General features: G+C 40.1%; 2 protein-coding genes across 4 annotated transcripts; one reads left to right on the forward strand and one right to left on the reverse strand.

The window, feature by feature from the left end:
* Nucleotides 1-413: 413 nt before the first annotated feature.
* Nucleotides 414-3,047, forward strand: lhfpl5a (LHFPL tetraspan subfamily member 5a). The gene is made up of 3 exons (XM_063473113.1): nt 414-825; nt 2,467-2,703; nt 2,873-3,047. The coding sequence occupies exons 1-3, from the start codon at nt 423-425 to the stop codon at nt 2,881-2,883; spliced, it is 651 nt and encodes a 216-aa protein (XP_063329183.1). The 5' UTR covers nt 414-422; the 3' UTR covers nt 2,884-3,047.
* A 582-nt stretch (nt 3,048-3,629) lies between these two features.
* srpk1b (SRSF protein kinase 1b) lies at nt 3,630-25,789 on the reverse strand. 3 transcript variants are annotated; one of them, XM_063474414.1, is made up of 16 exons: nt 25,742-25,789; nt 25,046-25,100; nt 12,883-13,010; nt 12,015-12,123; nt 10,935-11,022; nt 10,756-10,843; nt 9,980-10,086; nt 9,647-9,812; nt 9,071-9,096; nt 8,741-8,963; nt 8,195-8,602; nt 7,465-7,559; nt 7,200-7,307; nt 6,439-6,508; nt 6,181-6,273; nt 3,630-5,084 (listed from the first exon to the last, which is right to left on the reverse strand). In XM_063474414.1, exons 1-16 carry the CDS (start codon nt 25,752-25,754, stop codon nt 4,900-4,902), a joined length of 1,962 nt encoding a protein of 653 aa, XP_063330484.1. In that variant the 5' UTR covers nt 25,755-25,789; the 3' UTR covers nt 3,630-4,899. The 3 variants fall into 3 exon arrangements, with proteins under 3 accessions (XP_063330484.1, XP_063330483.1, XP_063330485.1); XM_063474413.1 differs by lacking the exons at nt 25,046-25,100; nt 25,742-25,789 and adding an exon at nt 22,522-22,764; XM_063474415.1 differs by lacking the exons at nt 25,046-25,100; nt 25,742-25,789 and adding an exon at nt 17,971-18,285.
* Nucleotides 25,790-26,164: the final 375 nt, after the last annotated feature.

Genomic DNA, 26,164 nt, shown 5'->3' on the forward strand with positions numbered 1-26,164 from the left:
AACCATTAATCATTTATTATCTGACTACCTCAGCCTTCCTAGAGGAACCTCCCCTGCCAGGTGAAATCCAGAACAAACATCCCCTCATTGAATACGGTGGAGTCAGTGCTGCCGTGGTATGCAGTGGTTTCTGGGACTGTTCACCTCTGCAGGGCCCACTAAGACACTGGGAGCGTGTCTCTCATACAGGTGTGTTTTCAGTACCGGGAGCTGTCCGTGGTTTTGAATTGCAAAGAGAACCACTGGAGCTATTCCCATCTCACTGGAGCAAGCACTTACTAAAGAATGAGGACTTTGTCAGCGGATGTTTTTGAGCAGGACACTGAAGGTGCTTACTTGTTAGTTTTTTAACTCCTTCACTTAAATTCTAATTTTTTTCTTTCTTTCATTCCTTCATTTGAGAAGCTCTTCCACCTCTCGCCATGCTTCCTGCTCAGGAGGCAGCCAAAATCTACCACACCAACTATGTGCGTAACGCCCGAGCCATGGGGGTGCTCTGGATCGTTTTCACCATCACCTTCGCCGTCATCACTGTGGTGGTGTTCATCCAGCCCTACTGGATCGGCGACAGCGTCAACACACCGCAGGCCGGATACTTCGGCCTCTTCCACTACTGCATCGGGAACGCGCTCACCTCAGAGCTCACCTGCAAAGGGAGCGCGCTGGACTTTGGCTCCATCCCGTCCGGCGCCTTCAAGACGGCCATGTTCTTCGTGGGGATCTCCATGCTGCTGGTGGTGGGCAGCATCGTCTGCCTGAGCCTCTTCTTCTTCTGCAACGCGGGGAGCGTCTACAAGATCTGTGCCTGGATGCAGCTGGCTTCCAGTGAGCTTCAGGCTGTGACTAAAATAGTTTCAAGAGTTTTTAAGTGTGTTTAAATTACAGGGTAGATCTCACAGTAAGAGTTTACGTTATTGGAAAGTAACACCATCATCATGGTGTTACCAGCATCACCATGTAGGCTACAATTAAGAGAAACTTCATTTTAAAACTGAAAATAGCCTATGTATACAGTACATTTAGTCTGCTCCACTATATTAGTCTGTATAGTATTTTGCAGATAAAGACTGGCACTAATTGAGCACGATTAAGAGGCTTAACAGTTTTATATGATGTATTGATCATACAGATGTAGAATGCAATTCGTTAGAACTACTACTCGTAGAGCTTGCATGTAGATATTATTTTCATAATTTTGCTATTGTACGGTTATATCTTGTTTATGTATTTAAAAAATGTATTTATTCATGCAAGTCTTCATGTAAGTATTTAAAAAAGCCAAGGAAAGGAATTAATCCAGCTAATAAACAGTCAAAGTGGAAACTAAATGAATACACATTAAACTAAGATTTAGGAACAGATCTGTAAGAAGGTTGTGAAGGATAATGGTGGCTCACAGCTGTAAACTCAGAGTCTGAAACATGTACGAAAGCCCAAAGCTGAAACGAAAAGCTATGAATTTAAGCATTTGGTGACATTTCTGTAGTTCCCTGCAGACTCGCAGACACAGACAGAGGTGAAACATGATTCTGTTTGAAACATGAAGCAGTTTGTGAGCAGATGTACCTGCGAGTGAAAGGAGAGGCCTGTAATGAACCAAGTAATGAGATTAACCCGGAGGTGTGCTGTTACACTTTCTCCTCTTCCCCTTTCACACGTGTTCTTGTAAATCCATCTTCATGAGAAGCAATGTTAATTTTGGCTCTGACACCAAGTTCATTTTTAAGGATATTTTGATGCATGCTTTGAGAGGGCTGTTTGAAAATTGCTGTTTTGAGGGCCTTCTTTGGACTGAGTGGATGCAGAACTTCTCGGGTTTGTTAGGAGGATGGGATCATTAATTCGCTGAACCAGAGCCCCCTGAGGTGTGAGCTTAATAAAGTCAGTTTAAGGAAAGAATTTTGCTGTATTAGTTTAACTGAAAGGGTATTTCTAATGTATTCAAATATGTAGTGAATTTTTAAAGAGGACTTGATAAAGTGAGCCTCAGAAATGCATGAAGATGAGAGGTTTGTGAGGATCAGAAAGTGAGAGCGAGATGTGAGGCAAGTGTGTGCTGTGCTGCACCTCCTTGTGCTGAGGTGGGACGGCAAGAGGTCTTAGCTGTCTGTCAGTGGAGTCAATAATAGATGAACAAGTTCATCTTTCTTGAGTTGAGATGCTCTGGAGTTGCTAGGCAACTAAACTCTGTAGGTGTGTGTGTGTCTACCTGAATGAACACAGTGTATATTTAATTTCTCTGGTGGTTTCACTGTCATTTGTTGCCTGAGCCTGTCAAAAGCAGCAAGATGGTCTGTCACAGTGAGCACATCTATTCATTTTTACAGGTTTCCCACCACAAATCAATGCATGTTTTTGGACTTTGAATAAAAAAATTTTCAAAACACTAGTAAGGTAAAAGTAAAACCATCACACAGACAGAGCTGAAGTCCAGCACTCGTCAGCCTGTGCCTTCTCTCCTCTCAGGTACGTGCATGGTGATCGGCTGCATGATATATCCTGACGGCTGGGACTCAGACGAGGTGAAGCGCATGTGCGGCCAGCGGACTGACAAGTACACACTGGGCAACTGCACAGTGCGCTGGGCCTACATCCTGGCCATCATCAGCATCATGGACTCCCTCATCCTCTCCTTTTTGGCCTTCAGCCTGGGCAATAGACAGGACAAGCTGCTGCCTGAAGACTTCCAGGTGGAGGAAAAAGGTGACCAAAGGGGAAGTGAGAGGTGGGGAAGGATAGTGAGGGGATGCTTTTCCTTAAATCTTAGCTGTGTGTATGGTGAGAACACAACACTATATGAGGATGTATTTGTATCCTTCTTCAGTTATTATTGGCTTATATTTACACCAGCTATGTCTCTTCTTGACTACAGATAACGCATAGAGCCCAGTGGACACTGGCATGAATGGATGAGATTTTATGAAGAGTGCCACTGACTTCAGAGGATATCCCGAGGCTTCGAGTCACTTTGAAGAAATAAGAGTCCATCTCTGCCTCAAAATGAGCTCATCAGAGTCACTGCCCATCCTCATCTCCAAGGCTACAGCTTCAGATTGCCGTCAGTAAAAGCCACTTATTACATCAGATTAAGCTCTCACTTTTATTTGCTGCTTTACATTTTTTAAGCATTTTGATTTTTTAAAATAAATGTTAATTGCTGAAATGTTTTCATTATTTTGAGTTTTGAGCCTGACAGTATTAGCCACTGTTGCCTTCTCTCTATGTGAGAAATCTAATGGCACTAACAATAAAATGATACCCAAGCTGATAACGTTTGGTTTTGTGCGTCTGTAATTTATTTTTAGCATTCATGCTCTCTTAAGAGACAGATTTCCATATGCATATACAGTAGATATTTGACTTAAGGGATAATTTCACATCTGTAAATACTGTTAGGTTTAGGAAGATGCTGCCTAAGTGTCTTCATTTGACTCCACCCATTACGTGTGATACTCTCACATGGGTTCAAATCCCTGCACATACCCTGCACTACGCTGCTGCCAGCTTAAAGACCATTTTGTGCTACTTCTGTTGGGCATTTGTGTTTTCACATGCATCTGTGTTCAGTGATGGAGAGAATATTTAAGTGGAAATAAAACTGTGGAAAGCAATGACATAAACAACCCAGAGAGACTTTGAAAATTATTTATTCTTACTGCCTAAAGAAAAAAATAATCAAATGATGAGACATGGACAGTCGAGCCTTTATAGAAAAACAAGCAACATGTTTCTGATAGGACTGAAAGGAATATTACAATAACTTTAAGTACAATCTATGATTTTCACATCCAGCACCTTCTTATACACCTGAATACACAGCTTTAAAGATTGAACATGAATTAAAAAAAAAAAAAAAAAGAAAGTGTAAAAGAAGTGACTGTGCCCTCACTCTGTATGACTCTGTTCCAGCTTCAAGCTCAAAAAAAGGAGAAATCAAAGTCCGACTCTTTGGTACACTGTACTGTACACTTGATGTGAATCCACCCATTGCTGGATTTGACTGTGAATGTGGGAATTAAACTTATCAGGTAAAAAAAGCAACCCGGGTGTGAAAGAGCATTTGGCCAACTCATGCATGAAAAAGAGAAGGGCTCTGATTTTTTTTTCTTCACATTATAATGTGCCAAGTACTTCTCTTAAGTCAACATAAACTAATGCTGAAGCTAAAAATCTTTACTTTCACAAGAAACCGACACAACAGTTTGGCTATCAGTGTGATTCTGAACCCACGACGTATGACCTGCACCTGTATACAAATGTAAAAAGTTCTCTGATAACGGTGCTTTGAAAGCTACTAGCTGCTCTTCATTCCAGTAAGCAATATGTAGTTATCAATTTTGAGCTCTCTGCACTCTGTTTAAAGGCTTAAAAGCTGGTACACCTAACATGATGACGAGCAAACAGACAAATTTGACTTATAAGTGATCTATATGATAATCGAAAGTGGCTCTGATGGTGACTGTTACAACTCTGTTAGCATCCTGTACCTTTCTGCGTTTGTAGAAAAAATGTCCTTTTAAACCTGATGATCTCTTGTGTCTAAAATACAGAGAATAATGAGCAGAAGAGAAAAAGCTGGAGCTGGCAAAAAAGGGAAAATAAGATCAATAAGTTCTATTCAGCCAGCAACAAAAAGTCATAAATACTGAGAGTACTTTAAGCCTGTTTTATTCTCCTTCCCTAACAGAACAGAGATTCAGCAGCAGTCTGTCTACCGTCTCAATGCTTCCTGATGAATGTAAGTAGACCCGTGAGAGCCGTGACAACAGGCTACAGGCACGATGGAATCACAGGCTCTCACAGAAATGGAAGTATTTGCTTACTGTACGTTTTCAAGCTTAAGCCCTTCAAACCTATCTTATCCTTTTCACAATATGCAGCTGTGTGTACAGGCGTCCTCTAGGATGAGAGCCATGGGTGGGAGAGACACTGGGCTGCGGTGGCTCTTCTTTCAGGCACCAGGTCCAGCATGGGAAGCAGGAAGCTGCTGAAAGAGTGGGCCTCCTCTTTGGACCACTCATACTTTTCTACCAGGACATCAAACAGACCCCAAGGCTTCAACTTGGTGATGTGCCGGAGATCGCCTGGGGGAAAACACATTTAAAATTCAATCTGTTGCTTCATCGACACAAACAATCACTTTTCGCAGTCGTCAATCACAACAATAGACCTCCACATTTTAGCCAACAACTAGACAAACACGCCCCTGTTTACATCAGCAAAGTGAAGCAGGTGAACAGGTTCAGTTTCCTGGAAACCACTCACACACACACCCACAGCATAAAGACAGCTCACAAAGTATACTACTTAACAAACTTTAACAAGGATACATTCCCGTCTAAAGCTCTTGTTTGCACAGAAGAGCAACAGAAAACATCTTGTCTGAAGGAATCGCAACCCAGTATAAATTATGCACGCCCACCAGCAGAAGGCTCTGCAGACGGGTGATTAAAACCACCCAGAACATCACCAGCACCAATCGACAGAGCATCACTGATCCTGATGTCATGAAGTGTCTGCAGAGCCCAGAGCAATGCAGAAATATCCACTGCGACTTTGCTGCAGTTTCTTCCTTCAGGCTGTGAGACTACTGAACTGATCCTCCTCACGTCACCACAAAAATCATGTTCCATTTATTAATATAAAGACTAAACCACATTTTTTTAATATTTGATTTGTAATGTAACGGGCTACATCTTAAAGTTTATTATACAAGCATGTGTTGAAAAATGACATTTAAATGAATCTAACTGAACATGACTATGTGGGATCACATGTCACAGAGCATGTAGAAACAATCTGAAGTGAATTCATAGGCTTCAGATCTATTTCTCTCCATTTTATATTCATAACTATAATTATCCTGGTATTGTACTCTTAGTGATTCTATAACAAGCCTGAGTATCTCTTGAGTAAACACGCAGTGGGATCTCTTGCTGCTGCTCATGCTGCACTTTCTCTGTAGACTTTGTGGGGATAAATCCACTGCACCACCTCTATAAACTTGAAATAGCTGCACTGATTATAATTTGCTAGTTCAAACCGAGCAGATGGCTGTTCCCTTGAGCCATCAGGTGTTGGGCCTAAAATAGAAATTTCTGCACCAAATACCTGAGAGTATGTTAAGGTTGAACTGGATGTAGCTGCTGCAGAGAGCTGGTAGCAGGCGGCCATGTTTACCTTTCTTGGTGAAAAACTCCTTGGAGTATTTGCCTGCCAAGATCAGCTTCCGAGGGACTTTGCCTAGCAGCTCGATGATCAGCGCTATGTGATCTACAGTGAGGCGGCAAAACACAAACACAGATGGACTTCATTATTGTTTCTTCAGTATAAGACATAAGTCACAATATGTCGAAACGAGGTGTAGGAGGAAGCTCATCTTTGCTGGAACTGCTCTCTAGTTAAACTTAGATATATGGATGTTTGGACCACACCAACCTTCATCTCTGGAGTAGTCTTCTCCAGAGTGGGGTTCAAACAGGTAATCTCCAGTAGCCAGCTCAAAGGCCTGAGGAAAGAAGTACATAAGAACTCGAATACAAAAAAAAAAAAAAAAAAAAAAAAGAGATCATACTCTCCCACTGGCTCCCTTCTAAACCCAAACTACAATTTAAAAACCTTCTCCTAAAATACAAAATCCTGAATGACAAAGCTCCATCATAAACCTAATAATGAGACAATATTCCCATACAGCACTTCGATCACTGAGGAGAGGATTTTTTTCAGTTCCTAGTTTTCAGAAGTAGAATGGGAAGCAGTGTCTTCAGCTATCAGCCCTCTCAGTTTGGATTCAGGAGATAAGATGCCTCTCTCTTGCAAGGTTAAGTCTACATTTTTTCTTTTTGATAAAGTTTATAATTAGGGCTGAATTAGGGGATTTTAGACCATCTTTTTAGATCTGCTGCTTCAGGTTAAGGTTGCTTGGAGACTTCCCACGATGACCTAAGATCTTCTCCACTCTCCATTAATTTATATCATAACCTGTTGGCTGCTCTCTTGGACAGTTTGTGTTTTGTCCTGTTTGTTGTTCATGGTGTCTCTATATTCCTCTTTTCCCTCAACCAGGGGTTTTGACACATTGTTACTCATCACACTGAAAGCTTCTGCATAATATAAGTTATGTTAAGTTTGCTTTTCAGTAAGGGTTTGTGGGATCAGTTCATTTGTATACAGGTGTACTGTGTGTGAGTCTGTTTTACCATGCAGGCTGTGCTCCAGATGTCTGCTGGTGTGCTATAGCCGGCTCCTATCAACACCTCAAGAGAGCGGTACTGCCGTGTCTGGATGTCGTCTGTGAAATGTTTGTTCTATAAAAACAGAAAAGTGAAGACTGGGTCACAAAATGAAAAACATGAACTTGGAAGATTTACAGTAAAAAGACAGTAAACGTTTCAAGTTCTGCTTAAAAGTCTTTTACAGAAAAAGGTTTTTTTTTTTTTAAGTTTTATTGAATATTATACTCACCACCCAGCAGGCATTGCCGAGGTCAGCAATCTTAACCTGCAATTTGTCAGCATTGAGAGGGTCCAGGGGGTTTACTAACATGCTGCCTGTTGCTCCTGTTAAAGAGAGGAGAAGAAAGTGAAGCTGGTGTGTCTGCAGAGCAATTCTTTGCAGGATATTGTCAAGATAATTAATTAATGGAGGGCATTAGCGATGTGCACTACAGAAAAACAAAAACAAACCTTACAACCCATATTCATTGCGCCACACTGGCAAAAGTGATTTGGTGTACTCCAAATCATTTTCCCAGTCTTCTTATGGGTTAGCATCCTTAATACTGCAGTGTGGTAGTAGCCATGCAAAATATTGTTACCAATTTCACGAGCAATGCATTGATCAAGAGGCATTGCATATCCAAGAGTATTACCACCTTATAAACATGAGGTATGTCTCTGCCAACCAGTTAAGTTGTACTCTGTCCAGACGTCTCCTTTTAGAAATGATGTCGCCACTTTATTTGAACCCATTAATGAAGTCAGAAATCGTGTTTAAAGATGTGATAATGATGTCTGACCACCATATTCTAATCATTTAATCATTAAGTGAACTTTCACCCTAATTTGAAGAATATTCTAAATGGACGTATACATATCTGACAATCAAAAAACATGATTCCTCTGGTCTCAGCTGCTGTAAACACTGTATTTTAAATATCAATTTCTTAATACACATTAATACCCCCCAAACTAACCATCCTGGCTGTTCTCTTCTTCATTTTCTCTTTTGGTCTCCTTTAGAGTGTCCATCTCCTCCTCTATCTTGTCTCCCTCTTTTAGCTCTACAGTGACAGAGTCTGGACTGAGTGAAGCAGGGGGACGTTGCTGCTCGGTATCAGAGTTTCCGTTACAGGATGGCCGTTCTTCTTTGTTACAAAATGCATTGTCGGTCTCTTTATTGCTTTCTGGTTGCTTTGCATCCTGTTGATCCTCCTGTTCCTCTGTACATTGCTCGGTCCCTTGAACCTCTAGACTGGTCTCATTCTCCGGTGTGGCGGCGTGGCCGTTGCAGTTGACCTCCATTCTGTTCTCCTCATCGGCCGTAACCTCCCTCTGTTCATTTAGCCCTGACGTATGAGCAGACTGCTCTTTGGGAGTCAAGTCTGGAGCAAAAAGAGAATAATTTATTTTGTAAAGAAAAATATATCTTGTGCAATCAAACATGAATTCAATCTGCAAATAAAACTAAAACTTATCGGCTGCCCTTCATGACTCTGACCAGGGTCTGTCCTGTCATTTACCTGCGTTAGTATGGTTAGTGATGTCTTGCTGCGTGGCAGACGTAGAAAGAGTGGCTGAGGACGTATCTTCAGTGTTCTCCGTAGTCTCCTCGTCATCCTCCTCTTCTCGGGTGTCGGGTAATGCTCCTCCCTCCATCTCGTGTATCCTCTTTTCCTGCATCTCAGCCTGCTTTTTTTGCTTCTTCTTCATCTTCTTCTTTTTGTTCTTTGACATTTTGGCTGTCTGGGAAAGAGAGAAAAAGGATAGTTTGCATTTTGAATTCATTCAAATGTAAATTTGTACAAAGCCCTGCTATCACAAGATCTGCTTAAAACAAAATGATAACTTACTGGTTTGGAAGCTGGGGCTGTACTCACTGCAAGAAAGAGAAAAAAAATAGAGATTTATGTTGCTGAATGACATGTGGCACATCCTCAGACCCTCTATTATTAGTATTCTGTTCGGGTGGCTGAGCTGATTCATACCAGTGCTGTACTAATAGACTGTCTGCAGTGGCACCCTGCTCAGTGAGAGTCACACTCCTCTAAGCAAGCTGGTAATTTCCATAACCAATCCAGCGGTGACTCATAGCAGCACACAGCTAAGCACTCCACTTTTATTAAAAACATCCACAAACACTCTAGTCTCTGAATACGTACATGGCATACACTGGATTATATCATAGGGTTGGAAAAACATTTTATTCTGAACTTCTTGTTTGTGCTTCTTCACACAATCTTAAAATAAACTACTTGCAGTGACAGTTCTCTAATGGCATTACTTGGAAGATTATGGCTCACCGCCACATAAATACATCTGAAACACCTCAAGTCACAGCACCTGGTGACAAATCTAAACAGCAAATCTCATAGTTGTAAGCAGCAAGTCAATCAAACCACAAAGATCTGAATGAGAAAGGTTGTGACCTGCAGAACCCGAGGGAGGTGCGGTGCCAGTCTTCTGCCACTGAGTAGCTTCAGCAGCCATCTTTTTGATGTAGGGCTCATTCACAGTGAGCAGAATGTTCTCCGGTTTGATGTCTGTGTGTATGATCTTACACTTGGTGTGGAGATAGTCTAAACCCTGCAGAACCTGTAGTTCAGAAAAGTCAGATTCAGGGTTAAAGGTGAAAGTCTCCCATAATATCAATTAAAATGCATCATTCATGATGGCAGATAGTTTTGATATAACCATCTTCTTCACTGAAAGACAAACACTCTTCTCCCACTAGAACCTGTCTGTGTTTTGCTGTACAGTACCTGTCGTATGATGCTTTTAACACAGGGCGAAGGCAGCCCTTGATAATTCGACTTAATAATCCACTTGAGCAGGTGGTACCCGAGTACTTCAAAGACCATACACACATCTGGAGAAATGGAAGTCAAGGACCGAAAGGATTTAGAGTTTTTCTATATAAACTAGTGCACACAAACACACACACACACACACACACAAACGTAAAATCCCATGTTTTCTTCACATCACAAACACAATCTCCATCTACTGCTTCACTACTAATTTAAAGGATGTCTAGACAGGACACAGCACAGAGCTCTAAGACAGATGGAGATGGTATGAGCTTCACTATATCAAACACTGTCACACTGAAAAGACAAAGTTCAAATGAATGTCTGAACAACAAATGTAAATATGGAGTGTAATTAAACTGCGATATCCTGACTTTCCAATGACTGTCAGTCTAAATGCATCTTGTCAGTATGTCTGCACTGAAGCACAACAACACAGATGAGCTAAATTCACATCCAGCCTGAGGTGCTGTGGTCTTACCCTTGGATGTTCATCACTACTGTAGTTAATTGGCCTGGAAATGAATGTAATCATTATGCCCATGCCATCAAACTGAGACAACAACAGCAGGAAGGACAAGGGCAGTTAGCAATTAAGCTGCTGTCAAGCCACTAATGCCTTCCTTAACAGAATGATCAGGCATCAGCTGATACAGTCAGAAAACTGGTTAGTTTGCACCATTTAAAGGATAATGCTTCATTTGTGACGGAGTAAAAATATAGGATACGAGTTCCATTCATGCCAGAAATTTTGAAGTCATCTAGCAGCTGCACTACTTTCTCTCTGTAAGGGTCACTGGGATCTGTGTTTCTCACCTGGAGAAATAAAAAAAGAGATACAATCAGTGATGTGAGCTGTGGGATATCTACATTATGAGTCTGTGTGAAGTAAAGTGCTGTGCCTTACTGATTTCAGCAGCTTGATTTCATCCAGAGCAGTCTCAGTGTAATGTTCAGCACTTTTTACAACCTTCATGGCCACGAAGCGCTTTTCCCTGGAAATTACATGGACAAAATCAGTGAGTAAAACACATTATACAGTTCAGTGTATGCCGCATTTGCCTAAAAAGACTAGGGCTATGCTAGAATTCTATCACCATTTTATACCTATTCGGTCTACTAGTAAAATTACTCTTACACATTTTGTACATTATCATTCATATAATGATGTATGACACTAACACGTTTTTTAAACAATAATAGTCTTTTTAAAAAGAAAAGAAACAATCAAACATAGATTTCTAATATTCTCTCTTTGATGTTTAACATATTGTAAAAACCGGTCTCCATCTCTTGATAAATAAGTCAGTCTGAAGCCTTAAGATATCTCCCAGACCATATCCAACAACATATGATATGTAGGAGCATCATGTTTCGACCTAATCATAATGCATTTATTGCTGCTGTCAATAGTAATTGTAACAGATATTTACTAGCTGACCTCTCAGACCCTGCGGGAATTAACTGGATCAACGCAACCTTGGACTCTCTTGCAAGATTTTGGTGAAATATCTTCTCAAGAGCTTTTTGGACAGAAGCAGGGTAAGTGCAAATGAGTCCCAATTCATGTACCACGTTTTTCCAATATATATTCGGGTACCCTGGGCAGATTTTTGCCATCATTTCTGGAATTCTGAACAAATCGAATTACAACCTTCAATCTGAAGTCTCTATGAATTTGAGCTGCTTACCACATGTGCTATACTGCCTACTTCCTTCCATTTATCTGGTAATATTTCTGTCTGAAATTCAGCATCTCAACTTACATAAGTCTGATCAAATGTTAGCCACACTGGTGTCTGAATTACAGAAACGCACATTGATCTCTAAAAGTAAAATCTCTTTAATAAATAAATCAGGTTGTCAGGTGATTAATTCTAAACACAGAAAAATTAATAATATTTTGTGAAAGCTGGCCTCACTAATATTATTATTGTCTTGGAAAATTCCCCTCATGATCTCTGTAAATCTGTATGAGCAAACTTACTGGATATCCCAGGCCAGCCACACAGTGGAGAAGTGACCCCAGCCAAGCTTACGGATCACATGGTATCTCCCATTGAACAGATCTCCAATCCTCACATGGTGATATCCACCTGACCAAAGGCACATGCATTGTCATATAATGTATACAGAATATCCTGCAGGAGGATTTCACTTAAAGGCTTTACTGTTCATGCAATTAGCCTGAAATGGGTGAAACTAAACTAAAGTGGGGTGGTGTTTTCTGTTTATTTCTATGCAAAGAGCTTTTTTTTTGGGGGGGGGGGGGGGGGGGGGGGGCATACAAAGGCCAGCAAGTTGGTTCATTTCTTCTTGGTCAGTTACTGTCGGTGATGTGAGGACACAAAACTGGTGGGTACAGAAATGCATAACAGAAGCAAGTCCTAATTGCAGGTGTTGAAGGTTGAATGAAGACTGATAGCATCCAGATATGATATGACTGGGATAAGGTGAAGTGTTGATAATATATCATCATCATCATCATCATCATCAGTAAAAAGGTTTACACAGTTTAAAACATGGAACACTTAAAGTGTTACAGAAAGCCTGGATGGCATGTTCACCAGCTTTACATCTATACTGGACAACACTGGAACTTTGTTTTGGCTCCAGTATAGTGGTGGCTTTGAAGCATGAGAAGACGACAGCCTGTCTTAGAGAGGTGTTACAGATATTTATGAGGATGTGTTAGCTGAAACCCAGTTTTTTCTTGGGACACTTTAGTTTGTCTGCTTGGTTGAGTTCCTTAATGCATTTAAAAAAAAAAAAAAAAAAGAAAGAAGAAAAGACAGAAAAAAGAAAACCCCACACACAAACACACATTTCATTTTAAAGAGTAAGAGAGATCGTACCCCTGCAGTAGTCGTTGGGGTCCTCCTGTTCATCGTCATCAGAGCCCAAGATCTCTTCATCCTGCTCTGGTAACGGAGACTCTGCGTGACCTGGCTGAGAGCCGCCTCCACGGCCATGAGGCTCTGGTCTGAGTGAAGAAGAGAACCAGAGAGACAGGGATGGTAAAACAGACAGGAAAGTGTGAAATCCAGGAACATAAATGACAGGAAGAAAGGGAAGTGTGAAGGAAAAAACATTGACGGCTGAAAAGCTGGTGAAAGATGATGTCAGACTGGCTCACAAAGATGGATGTCAAAGAGTTTACAGCAAGGTTTTATCCAAAATAAACTCATGAACAATATCAAGGATCAGGAGAAATTCTCAATCCACTAAAAAGTACAAGTGTAATATTTCTGTGATGACAGCCATTATGGAAAGGGTCTGCCCTCCAATGTATTAATATTGATGTATACATATATGTAAGCCAGGATACTTTTGACCCTGTCTGGATCAGAGAAGATTCAAAATAAATTCAGACTTGTGCACCCAATTCTTGTTTTTTAAAAATCATTAAAGATATATGCTGTAAAACATTCCAATCAATTAAAGGAAATCATTAATATTAGCATGAAATTCGTGCCCAAGGTGAGTGGATGTAAACCTCTGAGAACAACTATACATCTTTGGTAATCATCTGACTCTACTTGGTTACTTGTTATCAACTTTTCCTTGCTTTTCCTGGTACACGCCAAATCCAACATCCAAGTTCCGAGGTATCTGGAACGCAGCATTAAGGTGCAGGGATACCCTTTGCATTTGACTCTTCATGTGCTGCCGCAAAAATGGTCATGCAATCACTTCTATTTATGCTCGGTATTAAGGTATGCAGTATTCACCTGAATAATAGGTGTCCCCACTCAGACAATATAGCAACATCAGCGCTGACATATGAAGAGAAGAACTCTAAACCACAAGCTAGCACATTGCCTAATGCTTTTCCACAAAGTCTCATCTTTTCAAACTATTGCAACATCCGCCCCAATAGAATCTGTGAACTTCTGAACTTCTGCTCTGAAATATCAATAAAATGGTGGTAAAAACTGACAGTAAGAAGGCCTTAGGCTTCTAAACGACTGGCGACCTCTCCAGGCTGTACCCCACCTTCTAGCCTATGATAGCCGGGGTAGTCTCCAGCACCCTCTTAACACTGAACTGGATAACCAGAAGAAATAGATGGTTTGAAAAGGAAATGGATATTCAAAAACATCATTAAATCTACAAGTTACAAAGAAAATACTTTATTTATTTATAGCATTGTCTATTTTTAAAAGTAACATGGGGCACTTTTTTCTAAAGTGGTGACTTTATACATACGTTTACATGCCAAAACCATTTCTCCCCGCCCTAGGAGGTCTGACAAGCGCATCACAGATATTTTCTCACTCCTGAGAGTCGAGGAATTTGGGTCAAAGTGACTTCATTTAAATATTAGGTTATACACATTTAAAAAAACAAAACAATAACGCAAAGTGAAAATGTTTAAAAAAAATCTAAATGCAGTAATATTTTGTTTTTGCATCACACTGTAGGTGTACAGAGACGTCGGTCAGGACAAGAACAATGCAGTACAAAATTGGATCAGAGAAGCCAAGTGGCCTGGTTAGCAGAGCTGCTGCGAAGCGGGGCATTTTCAACTTATAAACTCTTTCCTATTTTACCTCCTGAGAGTCCAAAGCCTTTTTAACAATTAGAAAAAAATGACATTAAAAGAACAAAAACATGTATTTTTCCACAAAAATATCTTTTCCCCCAAAAACATGCTTTAAATTATTCCCGTGCTTTACTTTATTATATTACTGTGATTTTCAGTTAATTCATATATTTATTATTATTATTTGGCTCCATTTTAATATGTAATCTTCCACAGGCTTCCCTTAATTCAGTTTGTCATCCTTCTCCTTTCAAGTAATATTAGACATAATTTACTCAACTCCATCTGAGCCACATCTCCACTGTAGCACATTTCTGGAGTAGAATTTGAAATAAATAATAACAGCATGAAAGCAAGTGCCAGCATCAATGAGAGAAACTGATGTAAGCTCTTAAGCTCCAGAATCTATTTTGTTTTTTAGCTACACACAGGATGTAAAGCAGAAAAAGAGAAGAGGTGCGTGACTTGTGTTTCCTGAAAAACACCACACAGAGACTGAAGCATCTTACTTTGCATGGCAACTGGATTCTCACAAGATTTACAAGATCATGATCTTTCTAAGCTTTGAGCTACTTGTGTGTATTTATACCAAAATGTACAATAAGAAACTGCAGGCCAATAAGGTAACAACCATTATGGGTCTTCATTATTGTCACCATTTCTAATGCAATTTTATCTTTATTTAAATATGAATTATAACAATAATGTACTTCGATACTTTTGACATAATTACCTACAATTTGAATCCATAGTGTCAGGTTGTAGAGCATCACTAAAAACAATGTAGTGATGTACTGCACTAATATATAATATCACCAAAAAGAAATACCATGTAGTTAAATATATGATTTAGGCTCACGATGGTTAACTGAGCAGGATGTGCAGTGGTAATCTAAAAATGATTAACTGCATATTAAAAATCAAGTCTACAGGTGCTCATACTGGAAAATTCAAAGTGAAAGAGACACCGTGTTTATTTAGTCAAAAAACACACACAAACAAACATGTTTGAAGTCAAACATGTTAAACAAAGGCCCCTGAAGAATGATTTAACAGCATGTCACTGTTTCTTTCAGCTTCAGTTGCTGAAAACAAAAACAATTCTCTTGCTTTTCCAAGAGCGGCACAATGTTTGACTACTGACTATTGTAAATGGTTATATAAAGTCAAGCCTCAATAAAATCAGAATAAATTAAATAATCAGCTAAATCTAAGTAACCATTCCTCCAGAAATAAGAGCATCAATAAAACCAGAGTGCTTATAATGGGCTACCCTATTTCCACCCGGTGACGGTACACTGTGGAGGTAAGTAAGATAAAAGCTCACTACTTCCAGCAAGAAATGTTTCCTGTATGCAGTGCAGGCAGATGCTTTTCCTCACAGCTGACAGATTCTTTCTTTATAATACTTCCAGCCTTAAATAGATGTTCCAATCTCACATATAAAATCTCTTATGATCTCAGGTCTAAGCAGATTCATTTATCCAGCTAATGTACAATGTTGGAGCTCAAGCATAACAGCATGTTGTTCACATAGATTTGCAGCTAATTAAAGGAAGTGACAGAGTAATAAGCAGCTGACATTACTGTGCACCCTCTGAAAAAGAAAATGTGTGGAGATGCTAAATTTGCTTCGGTCGGTACTTTATCGAGTTCCAGTTGCGATCAATTTTAAAGTAATTAGGATTAGCGTGCATAGCTAATCAGTTCATTGGCTTAGGTCAGAGCAGGATGACCACTGTGGATGCATCTTAACAAAATGTGCCCACAAAGCTGTGTCACGTTTAGTTGTTTGTTCAACTCAGCTGTTTATTACTGCTCCTTAGGGGAGGAAGGCAATTATAATGTTGAGCTTAAGTCAGAACTGCAGAGATTAACTAATTAACCAAAGTCCTTTTCTACAGTGACAAAAAGTAGCTTGGAGTTCAAGTAGGTGAAATTAAAATAGGCTTTCTGCTTGGAACCTGACCACTTCTGGCTTTATGATGCAGGCGTACAAGAGAGGAGAAGATACAAATGCAGCCAATGAAACATGTACTCAGTGCACTTTCTATTTGCATATCTGCCAACACAGTACAACAGATCTGTGATATTTTAAATATCACAATAACACTACAGGCTGCTGATATCAGTCTAGCTGCTGTGTGTGGGAGGTATCCTTAAAGAAAAAAAAAATAAGACAAAAAGGTTTTGTATCATTACTCGTTCTGCGTCTGCATTACACATTCACCCACCTGCGGTGAGAATTCCTCCTGAAAAGGTGTCACTGAAATGGGCATACGTTCATTTTTTCCTGCCCTCTGACTGGACTGTATGCACCCCTGAAAATTTTTGGGTCCCCCTACGTTTGATTGCAGTATTCGAGTGAATAAACACCAAAACCGCACTACTTTTAGGGCTGACAACTCCTACAAGGTGAATTTCTATTATGACTAACAGAAGCGTTCCTGCCTCCAGACTTTCTGTGCACATTACTGCAAGAAATATGAACACAAACAGTCTGATGAAGGCAAAACAAAACTAAATCTGTTTGCTTACTCAAAAGCAAACAGAGTACAGTCATTGAGCGAAACCATTCAAAAGGCCTAACTCCTTTCATTCCTAATATATAAATGATGAAAAGCAAAACAGATTTGTATCAAAAGTAGGTGAGGATGGTCTCTGCCTATGCAGCTACTCATGGAAAAACCTGGATATTATTCTAATAGTCCTGAAACAACACCTTTATATTTGGACGTGTCAAAGCTAGTGAATAAGGGTACAGGGCATGTCGATAAATGTCATCTTTATGGGGGAAAGTGCTAAAGTGACCACAACTACAATGAACAAAAACAGAAAAAAGAAAAGAAAGAACCGATTCCAAGTTTCTAAGCTTCTTTTGTACTGTTTAGACACAATGAAGGGATTTTTATATGTAGATCCATGACATGTTAATAAAGAGAACTACATCAACATATTTACGCTGACAGCTTTTAAATCAGCCACAAAGTTTTTTTGGACATTGAATCCAAAGACAAGATTCTTAACTAAAAATAGCTGACAGCATTAGGACAGAGAGGGGGAAAGAAATGTGGAGGTTAGGAACCAATGCCTGCATGTAAACCAGGAGAAGAAAAAAATGTAGCACGACCTCCAACCGATCAACAGCATTCACACATTTGAAGCCAAAACACAGCAGGCAATCATGCTTTTCCAGATCACGCATCTAAGTTTGTTTGGTCCCCCCCCCTTTCACTGCGGTACGACAACACTTGGACCGAGACAGTTCAATGACCTCTGATCACACGACAAAAACCGGGATACATCAAGGACATCTGCAGCACTGGAAACACCTGGACGTGAGTCATATCTCGTCTGGAGCTGTCAACAAACGCGTACGCACTCATCCTACTCTTACCTGCAAGATGCACGGATACCCATGGGATGATGTGGGGAGGAGGCCCAGAGAAGAGAGGGTGTAGGTGTTGAAAAAGCCTCTTACTCCATCCAACAGGAGGAAAAAAAAGAGGTATTAGAGGTTCAGAAAAGGGAAAGGGATGGAGAGAGTTAAAAAAAAAAGTACAAGTGGAGGAGAAGGAGGAGAAAGCGATCAGTGCTGACAACTGAAAAGCAGTGATTATAACAGAAGAGAGCAGAGAAGAGGAGAGAGGATGGATCAGAGCAGTGAGGGGGAATGCGAGCGAAGAAAGGAGAAATGTAGAGGCTCAGCTGCAGGCTGAGCACTGAGGCTGAGTCCTGGAGCGCAGGGTACCACTGCACACTCCCCGACTCTCTCGCTCACTTTTTCCTCTCACACATTCACGTCTCTCTTTCTCTCCGTCTGACCGAGAACCCTCCTTGGCTGTCGTCAGCCTCTGGCCCAGCCCCCTTTCGCCGACAGCTGGGACATGATTGGATGATACAGCCCAGCACTGCATTGCAGGTGAGGGACGACATCAACCCGCCACACACACACACACACACACACACACACACACACACACACACGCATGTCTGGTTTGCTATCCTCGTGGGGACATCCCATTGACATAATGCTTTCCCTAGCCCCTTACCCTAACCCTAACCATTAAAAATGAATGCCTAAACCTAACCCTTACCCTAAACCTAACCATAACCTAATTGTAACCCTGACAGTAAAACCGCATTTTGAGTGTGAAAATTGCTTTCAACCCCGAGGGGACCTGGATTTTGGTCCCCACGGTGCAGAAAGTCCCCACCAGGATAGTAAAAGTCAGATTTTGGTCCCCACCAGGATAGTACGAACCCGTACACACACACACACACACACACACACACACACACACACACACCAATCTGACCAAAACAACACTGTTCTCCTTTCCCCCTCTCTGTCTGTCGATCACCATCGCGCCTGCCTGTTATTCAACAATGTTTCACTTACTCATATTTGCACGGAAACATCAATGCTGCAGTTTATTGTGCAATCATCAGACCTTACTCATAGAAAGGCAGACTTTCAAACTGTTGGACGATTCATGTCATGGGGGAAGGAATCAGCTAGGTATCCGCAACTTGAAATGCTACTGCATTTCACAAGTTTCTGGAGCTGTATTGGAATAGCTGTGCATGACTTGGGGCCATTTTTTTGTGATTGGCCATTTAACATTTTCCAACAGGGCACAATGAGATTGCTGAACCTTCTTCTCCCTCCACACATATACTTGCTCACAGTGAAAATGAATACCAACAAGCAACCTGAGGGACATGAATGATTTAGCAACTTCTTTCCAACTTCTAGCATACACATAAGGATAAATGATCAACATGTTGTACAACGTGTAACACGTACTGAAGTTACTGAAAAAAAACCTTTTAAAATAAAGATAACGTACACTGTATGGGCTCCGGGATACCTCAGAACCCAACAGTATTTAACATCAACCACATGAGTACAGGTCTCCAGTGCATTGCAATCGTAGCTATTCTGATAAGAATCTCAAAGCAGTGTAGTATTGTCCTTGTTAATGCAACCAATGTTAATTTTGACACCAAATTTTGGTTTTGTTTTAGTCCGTTTTTTGACTAAAACCTGAAAATTTTTAAGTCAAATTGTAGTTAACTAAATATCATAAGATTACAGTAGATGCAATCTAAAGTTGATTTAGTTGACTATAAAATATAAAATGTTAAAGTCTGTCGTGTTTTTACAGATGGGAGTTGGTCCACGCAGTTTACGAAGCATCTTAGATTAAGATTGGAACACTTCCAAATTCGTCCCACCTTTCTACACAACGTAATTTGTTCTGAATCTCGCCAGAATTTTTTCATCCCGTTTCTATTCATTACATTTCACAATAGTTTTTGTCCTCATGCATTAGCTTTTATTTAGTCATTGTCTTGTTTTTTGTCAGAATAACAGAAACTATGAGTCAACGAAACAATTCAGCAATGTTGCTTTACAGCCAATTATCTAAATTAGCAAGATAAAATTATACAAATGATGCAAAAAAGCAAAAGTACAAAATAAAAGTTATCCCTACAAAAGCAGCCAGTTATGAGTACTATGTTTGTGTTGTTGAAGATATCTGAGACAGTAAATTAGATCCAACTACAGAATAATACAAAATCTGGACAATGCAGCAAATCCACCTTCTTTCTATATATGAGAGTTACTTGGTTTGTACTCGTCCCCAGAACACACATGAAAATCTAGTAGAAGTAAAAGCATAAGTGTAAATAGAGAAATTTGTGATAACTGAATCTCATTTCTCTGCTGCAGTTTCAGATTTGTTATCGTGTGCACACACTTGAATGAAACCTAGCCAATTACAATGAAAAGCTGTGAAAAAAGAGCTCTATAAACTTTGCGCAGTCACTTTGAAGTTCAAAACAGTTTTCTGTGTTTCAGTGACTGCTGCCAGTTTTTATTATACATTTAAAAAAAATCAGATAGTGAAAACGAGGCTGAAATAATTGGTTGCTTTTATCCAACAACAACAACCAATTCAGGAACCCACTGACTGCCATCTAATAACTTAACCCTCTAGGCCACAATCCTTTTGGTGGTGTAAGCAATTATCGGGATAGCTGATATCTGGTCCAAGGCTTCCTGATCTGAGCAGATACCTCTTCAAAAAAACCATAATAAAAAGCTAAACTGTGGTCATGAAATAACTGATTATCTTGAGATCACGCTGCAGCCAGTGCATTCCCTGTGTTGTTCTCCCTGCAGACCTTTTATGTTCATGCCAAAGCCTGCTTAAATATATTAGGTCTAATCTACTTGGTCTAGAAAGCCTCTGGAACCAAAACTCTTATCTACACTCCTGTTTTAAGGGATTAAAGCGACAATAACTACATGTCAAAATTTGAAAAGCCACAGCTTCAACAAAAACTGGTCACCCTGAGCTGACTGTTTAACTCTTTTGTACACAAAGACCCAATAAATAGTCTGTAAATGTGTTATTCAGTTATCGTCCGTCAGAGAGCCAAAATCTAAAAAAAACTGCAAATCACTTTACATACCCGTCACTTCTGAGCACACATCTGATCTGACAGAATGTGTTAGCATCTCCTGCTTTCTCCTAGTCGAACTTTTTCCACCCATCCAGCCCTATCAGATCGTTAGAGCAAAACAAACAAGGGCACACAGAAGCAGTGGAGCTTGTGAGGATGGAGTATGGCCAAGAAGTTCAGCTTCCCTACTTGCTCCTTCGAAATGAAATCAATGCAAAATGCCTCGGCAGCAAAATGAAACAGCAGCAATAGGTATCTGTGCCGAAGGCCTCAGGGTGCAGTGCAAACAAAGTGTAAATGCGTGTGGTGCAGCATTTTGCCTTAAGCACTCTAACACCTACTGAAGGCATACGAGTGAAGCAAAGGATGCTTGTTAACGTTCTCAAATCTTCCTCAAATAAATGATTTACATCTACCTGCTGTGTAAGCACCAGCTTTATATAATATGTTCTTTCCAATATTCAGAGCTACATGGGTTAACTTTACAGAAATTTGTCTTAATAGAGACAGTGTTTTATGTTATACACAGAGTTTTTTTTATACAAACCAGGTTTCCAAGCAGACTGAGAAAGACACAGAGGGAGGGAGAGGCCAACACACCACTACTTAAACCACTGCAGATTTCCATGGTTCACAAAAACAAATCTCTCCATAAAAACAGCTGAAACCCCGACATTTTCGAGGCCTGATGTGACCCGCCTCCCCATGACACCCAACACAAAAAAAACCACCCCCCAAAAAATACTCATATTTATGTGTATTTATTCTGCTTCTGACAAGACGGAAGGAAGAACAGTGGTTAACCTACAGCATGAGGACAAAAAGAAAGCAAGAGAGAGAGAAACAGCAACACAGAGCTGTAGTCAGCTGCAGATGATGAAAGATTTGATGTGTTATGTAATGAACTGCAGCAATGGCTGGAAGAGAAAAGGGAGCAATGAAAGCAAAATATAACAGAGAGCAATGGTGCTGGAAAATATAATAATGGCTATTCATGTTCAGTCGCCTGAGAGGACCGCAGTCCTAAAATTAAAATCTGAGGCACAGAAATTTGCAGGGAAAAAAATGTTTCCTGTCTGACGTGATGCAAACAAACAAGAAAACAAGTCTGCAACTGAAACAAGAAATAAAATTTTAAAGGAAGCGGAAATAAGGTCCTGTATGACAAGTATAAATCTTCCAATCCTGTTCTCAGTCACTTGTAAAAGGACTAAGTGAAACACATGAACAGGCAGTGAGGTGCTTAGTAAGGCAAAAGCCTGAACGTGCTCCCTAATTTAAAACAAAAATAAAGGGGAAAAAATGGGATCAGAACATCAGTATGTCAGCCAAGCTCTGTCTAAACCAGCAACACAAACTCATACACACACTAAAACACTACTCTGAGTCCCATCATGGCAGATTAAAGAACCAGAACATGCATGCTCCAAGTCTGACTCGCTTCCCACAAGAGAACAGCAGCGCTACTCACTTGCATGTTAGACCGCTGGCAAGCTTCACTACAGCTGAATTGATGGAGAAGATCCAGTCCAGAAGCCACATGACTAAGAAGACACTAGCCTAAAGCTTTGTTACACGAGTCTATGATGAACTAAAATAAGCGCTGGCAAAGGTCTTTTTAAAGCTAGAATAAGACTTTTGTGACCCGAGACCAGGTCCGTGTGCTCTCCGCTGGCTCTTTAACTGTACACTAGCTGCTGTGTCCTTTCAGCACAGCAGCCCCAACAGAGCGACTGACACAAGAGAGTGGGAGGGAAGGACCACGATAGGAGTAAGGGTGAGAGAGAGAGTGAGAGAGAGAGATGAGACAAAAAGAGCCAGATAGTGCAAAAGGGAGACAGAGTAAGAGGAAAAAAGTGGAAAAAGAAGATTTGATCCATCCTTGAATGGTTTCTACTTGTGTGTTGGTAAGTGAGTAAGTAAGCACTTTCTTCTGAACACCTTGCACTGTATAAAAGATGGACGTAGCCACCGTGATGACACACACTGGTTTCTGAAGTCCTGTTTAGAAGCTTCAAGACGAACGCTTTCACTGTCTCTGTGCTTTGAAACGAGTGAGTGGTGGATCTGATGGTGAAACCAAAAGCTCATTGGTTAAGCACTTGTCAATCATTAACCAAGTTGTTAGCCTCCTTTTTTGGCATATAGAATAACCCAAATTTACAAAACTGACCTAATGTTTTATTCAGTAGGACGTGAAATGAGCAACTGAGTGTCGGGAAAGTGTTTCTAGATCTCCTGGCAGAGGAACATCTTCCCTCTGCTATCACTCTTTGCTAGAATGTCGGTTGAAGGCTTTTCCACACTGACTTCATTTTTCTTCAACCGGATGCTACTTCCATCTTTTACACTGTCTATGCTGAAAATGCATTTCAGCATAGAAAATGCATGAAAATGCATGCATTTTCATGCGCAAAAAGTTTTCAAGGGTTGTAGCAAATTTTAATGACTGTCACACAGCAAAAAAAAAAAAAACAGATGAATCACAAGAACAGGAAGTTAAGCCCAAAACTGCCATCTTGTCAGTAATATTAAAATCATGTTTTAGGTCAATACAAAATAATATAATATGGGCTAATCCAAAATCCTGCAGCCTGAACAATCAAAATATTGTATTTTTTTGTGGAATTCATGCATCCTCCAGATTAAAGTACAAAGGGACCGTTCAGTCTGTGATCTGCACAGATTTCAAAAAAGCACCAGTGATGGTGTAGGGACATTAAGCTGGATAATGAGTCCACTAGGGTCCTCCAAGTGATTCTGTCATCAGACAGTGAGGACAAGGGTTCGTGCCCGCCTGTTTTTTCTGACTGTGGAGACTGGACTATGGAGAATTTACATTGCAATGCACCAACTACATGCGCGTCCCAGCAGCGGACTTCAATGAACTATAACAGAAATGACTACTCGACCAACGGTACTCTAACTGTCCATGTCCATAATCCATTATAATCAAAGCCTTACTATGTATACATGTGCAGAAGTAACATGTACATATGTGAAGGCACCATTAATGCTGAATGCAAGCTTTTTGCTACCATCTTCATGACAATTCCAGCATAACAATGTAAATGTTTTCAACGTGTTGCTGGCAACCAATTCAAAATAATGAACACATGTATGGATTTAAAAAAATTAAATAAATAAATAACCAAAGGTCTCCGTTTCAACATGTGATGCATTGACTTGCACAGCTGTCTCAAAATGAAAACAGAAGGTGTAAACACACAAATGCATCTGTGGTTGCGTCAGGAATCCAGCCATGTATCCACTGTATAAAAAAATCTGCCAGATCAAACTGCGGCACTATCCGCTGTCACGACCCCTTGTAAATAAGAGAGCAGCCAGAAGTAGCTTTTATTGTTTAACATATGTCTTAAAGTAGCATCTGTATTCCAAGTGGCATTTTTAGTTAAATATATGGCAGGGTTGTTCTGCAAATACATTTTGTGTGTTCTGTTTTGTTTTTTTATACACAACACGTGCATATGCATACATATACAGCTGAATACACAACTGTCTGTAAACATCTATAGCTTGCAAATGTTATACACTCCATACACACACTCTAATAATAGCCTTTTTGTGCCTTTATTAGGTTGCTGTTTAAAATCGATTTTCCTCTGCCCTTAATGTTATAAAGGTCAAATAATGCACTTTAACCACAGTGATAAAGTTTATAAAACTGTCACGAATTGTGACAAACCATGCACTCAAACTATCTGAAGCATCAATATGTTTAAAATTGACTCAAAAACCCTCAAATGTCAAAGCCCTTTCTGTATAATTATGAACCAACTTAAAACTATCTTCAATTACAAAGCGTTACAATGTGATGCTGCAACTATCAGTCTGTATTGCAAATGATCTAATAAGAGCCAAATGATAGAAAGCAGCCGAGCAGTTTTCATGACTGAACCATCTGCTTTGTGTCTTTATAATAATATAAATTAACTTGTGGTGCAAAAACAAGAGAAATGTCCATTTTCACTTACTTTTTGCCAGGTTTCCGGGGCTTTGTCCTCTTCTTCCTTGCTTGCATCGCTAGTACTAAAGAGCAGAGAGGAAAGTGGTACAACATAAAGCACAGCTCCAAATATAGCAGCTGTATCTTTATAACACGACACCATGTCAAAAGCCGTTTTCGTGACTTTTTATTCCAGGGAGTGCTGGTGTAACTCGTAGTTCAAACTTATATTAGCAACAAATGAAGCTAACAGGTTACTCCGCGTACGTAAATAGACAGAAAACCGGCCTCAGGGGTGTGTTGCCGCACATAAAAGAGGCATTTTAAGTTAGCTGCTAATAGCCAACTTGGTGCTTTTCACAGTGAATGTGATATTTCCCCTTTCTCCATTATCATGTGGACCCCTGGTAAATTTTATTTAAAGTTTTTGGGACTGTATGTATCATTTATACTCTAATTCGGATCGACACTTTCCGCATACTTTGTCCACCATCTAATCTACTATCTGACGGCTATAGCTAGCATAATGTTAACACACATACACACAGAGAGAGCAGAGCGCATGGTCCACTCATACTTTCTGTCAGTTCTTAACGTTTCTTGTTATAACATTAGTTGTTACTATCGTTTCAGCAGACAACTGGCCTGATAAATGTCGAAAATAAAAGCGTATGTCCTACAAGAATCCGTATAAAAAGCATTTTGCTTCAGTTAGCTACGTTACCTTTTCTTTCCATGCTGAAAACCAGTCAGGGCATATGCTGCGTTCGAGGACTGTTGGAAAAGTGAAAACTCTAAAGTGCGCCAAAATGACCAAACAGAGCGGTATGAGTTTGTTCCTGGGGGCAGTGTCCGTAGATACCACCTTCGATCGTATTAAGTATCTTTTGTCAAATAAATTTAGCGCTCAGCACTTCATTTTGGAATTCCTTGCTAAGTTTGATTGTTAGCTTTACTACCTGGTTATTCAGGGTCAACATTTTATCTGTCTCAATGTTGGCTTGGGGACATTCTAACTTGTGCATAATATCTGGGAAATTATAGATGACAGCAGGAAATTGAGTTAGTACTTGTTTTTATTGTTGTTTATTTTTGCATTGAAAATTCACACTTCTTCCAAGAAGAAGAAAAGCTTCCCTGAGGAAAG

The sequence above is a fragment of the Pelmatolapia mariae genome, linkage group LG5 (assembly GCF_036321145.2).
Source record: "Pelmatolapia mariae isolate MD_Pm_ZW linkage group LG5, Pm_UMD_F_2, whole genome shotgun sequence".
NCBI lineage: Eukaryota > Metazoa > Chordata > Actinopteri > Cichliformes > Cichlidae > Pelmatolapia > Pelmatolapia mariae.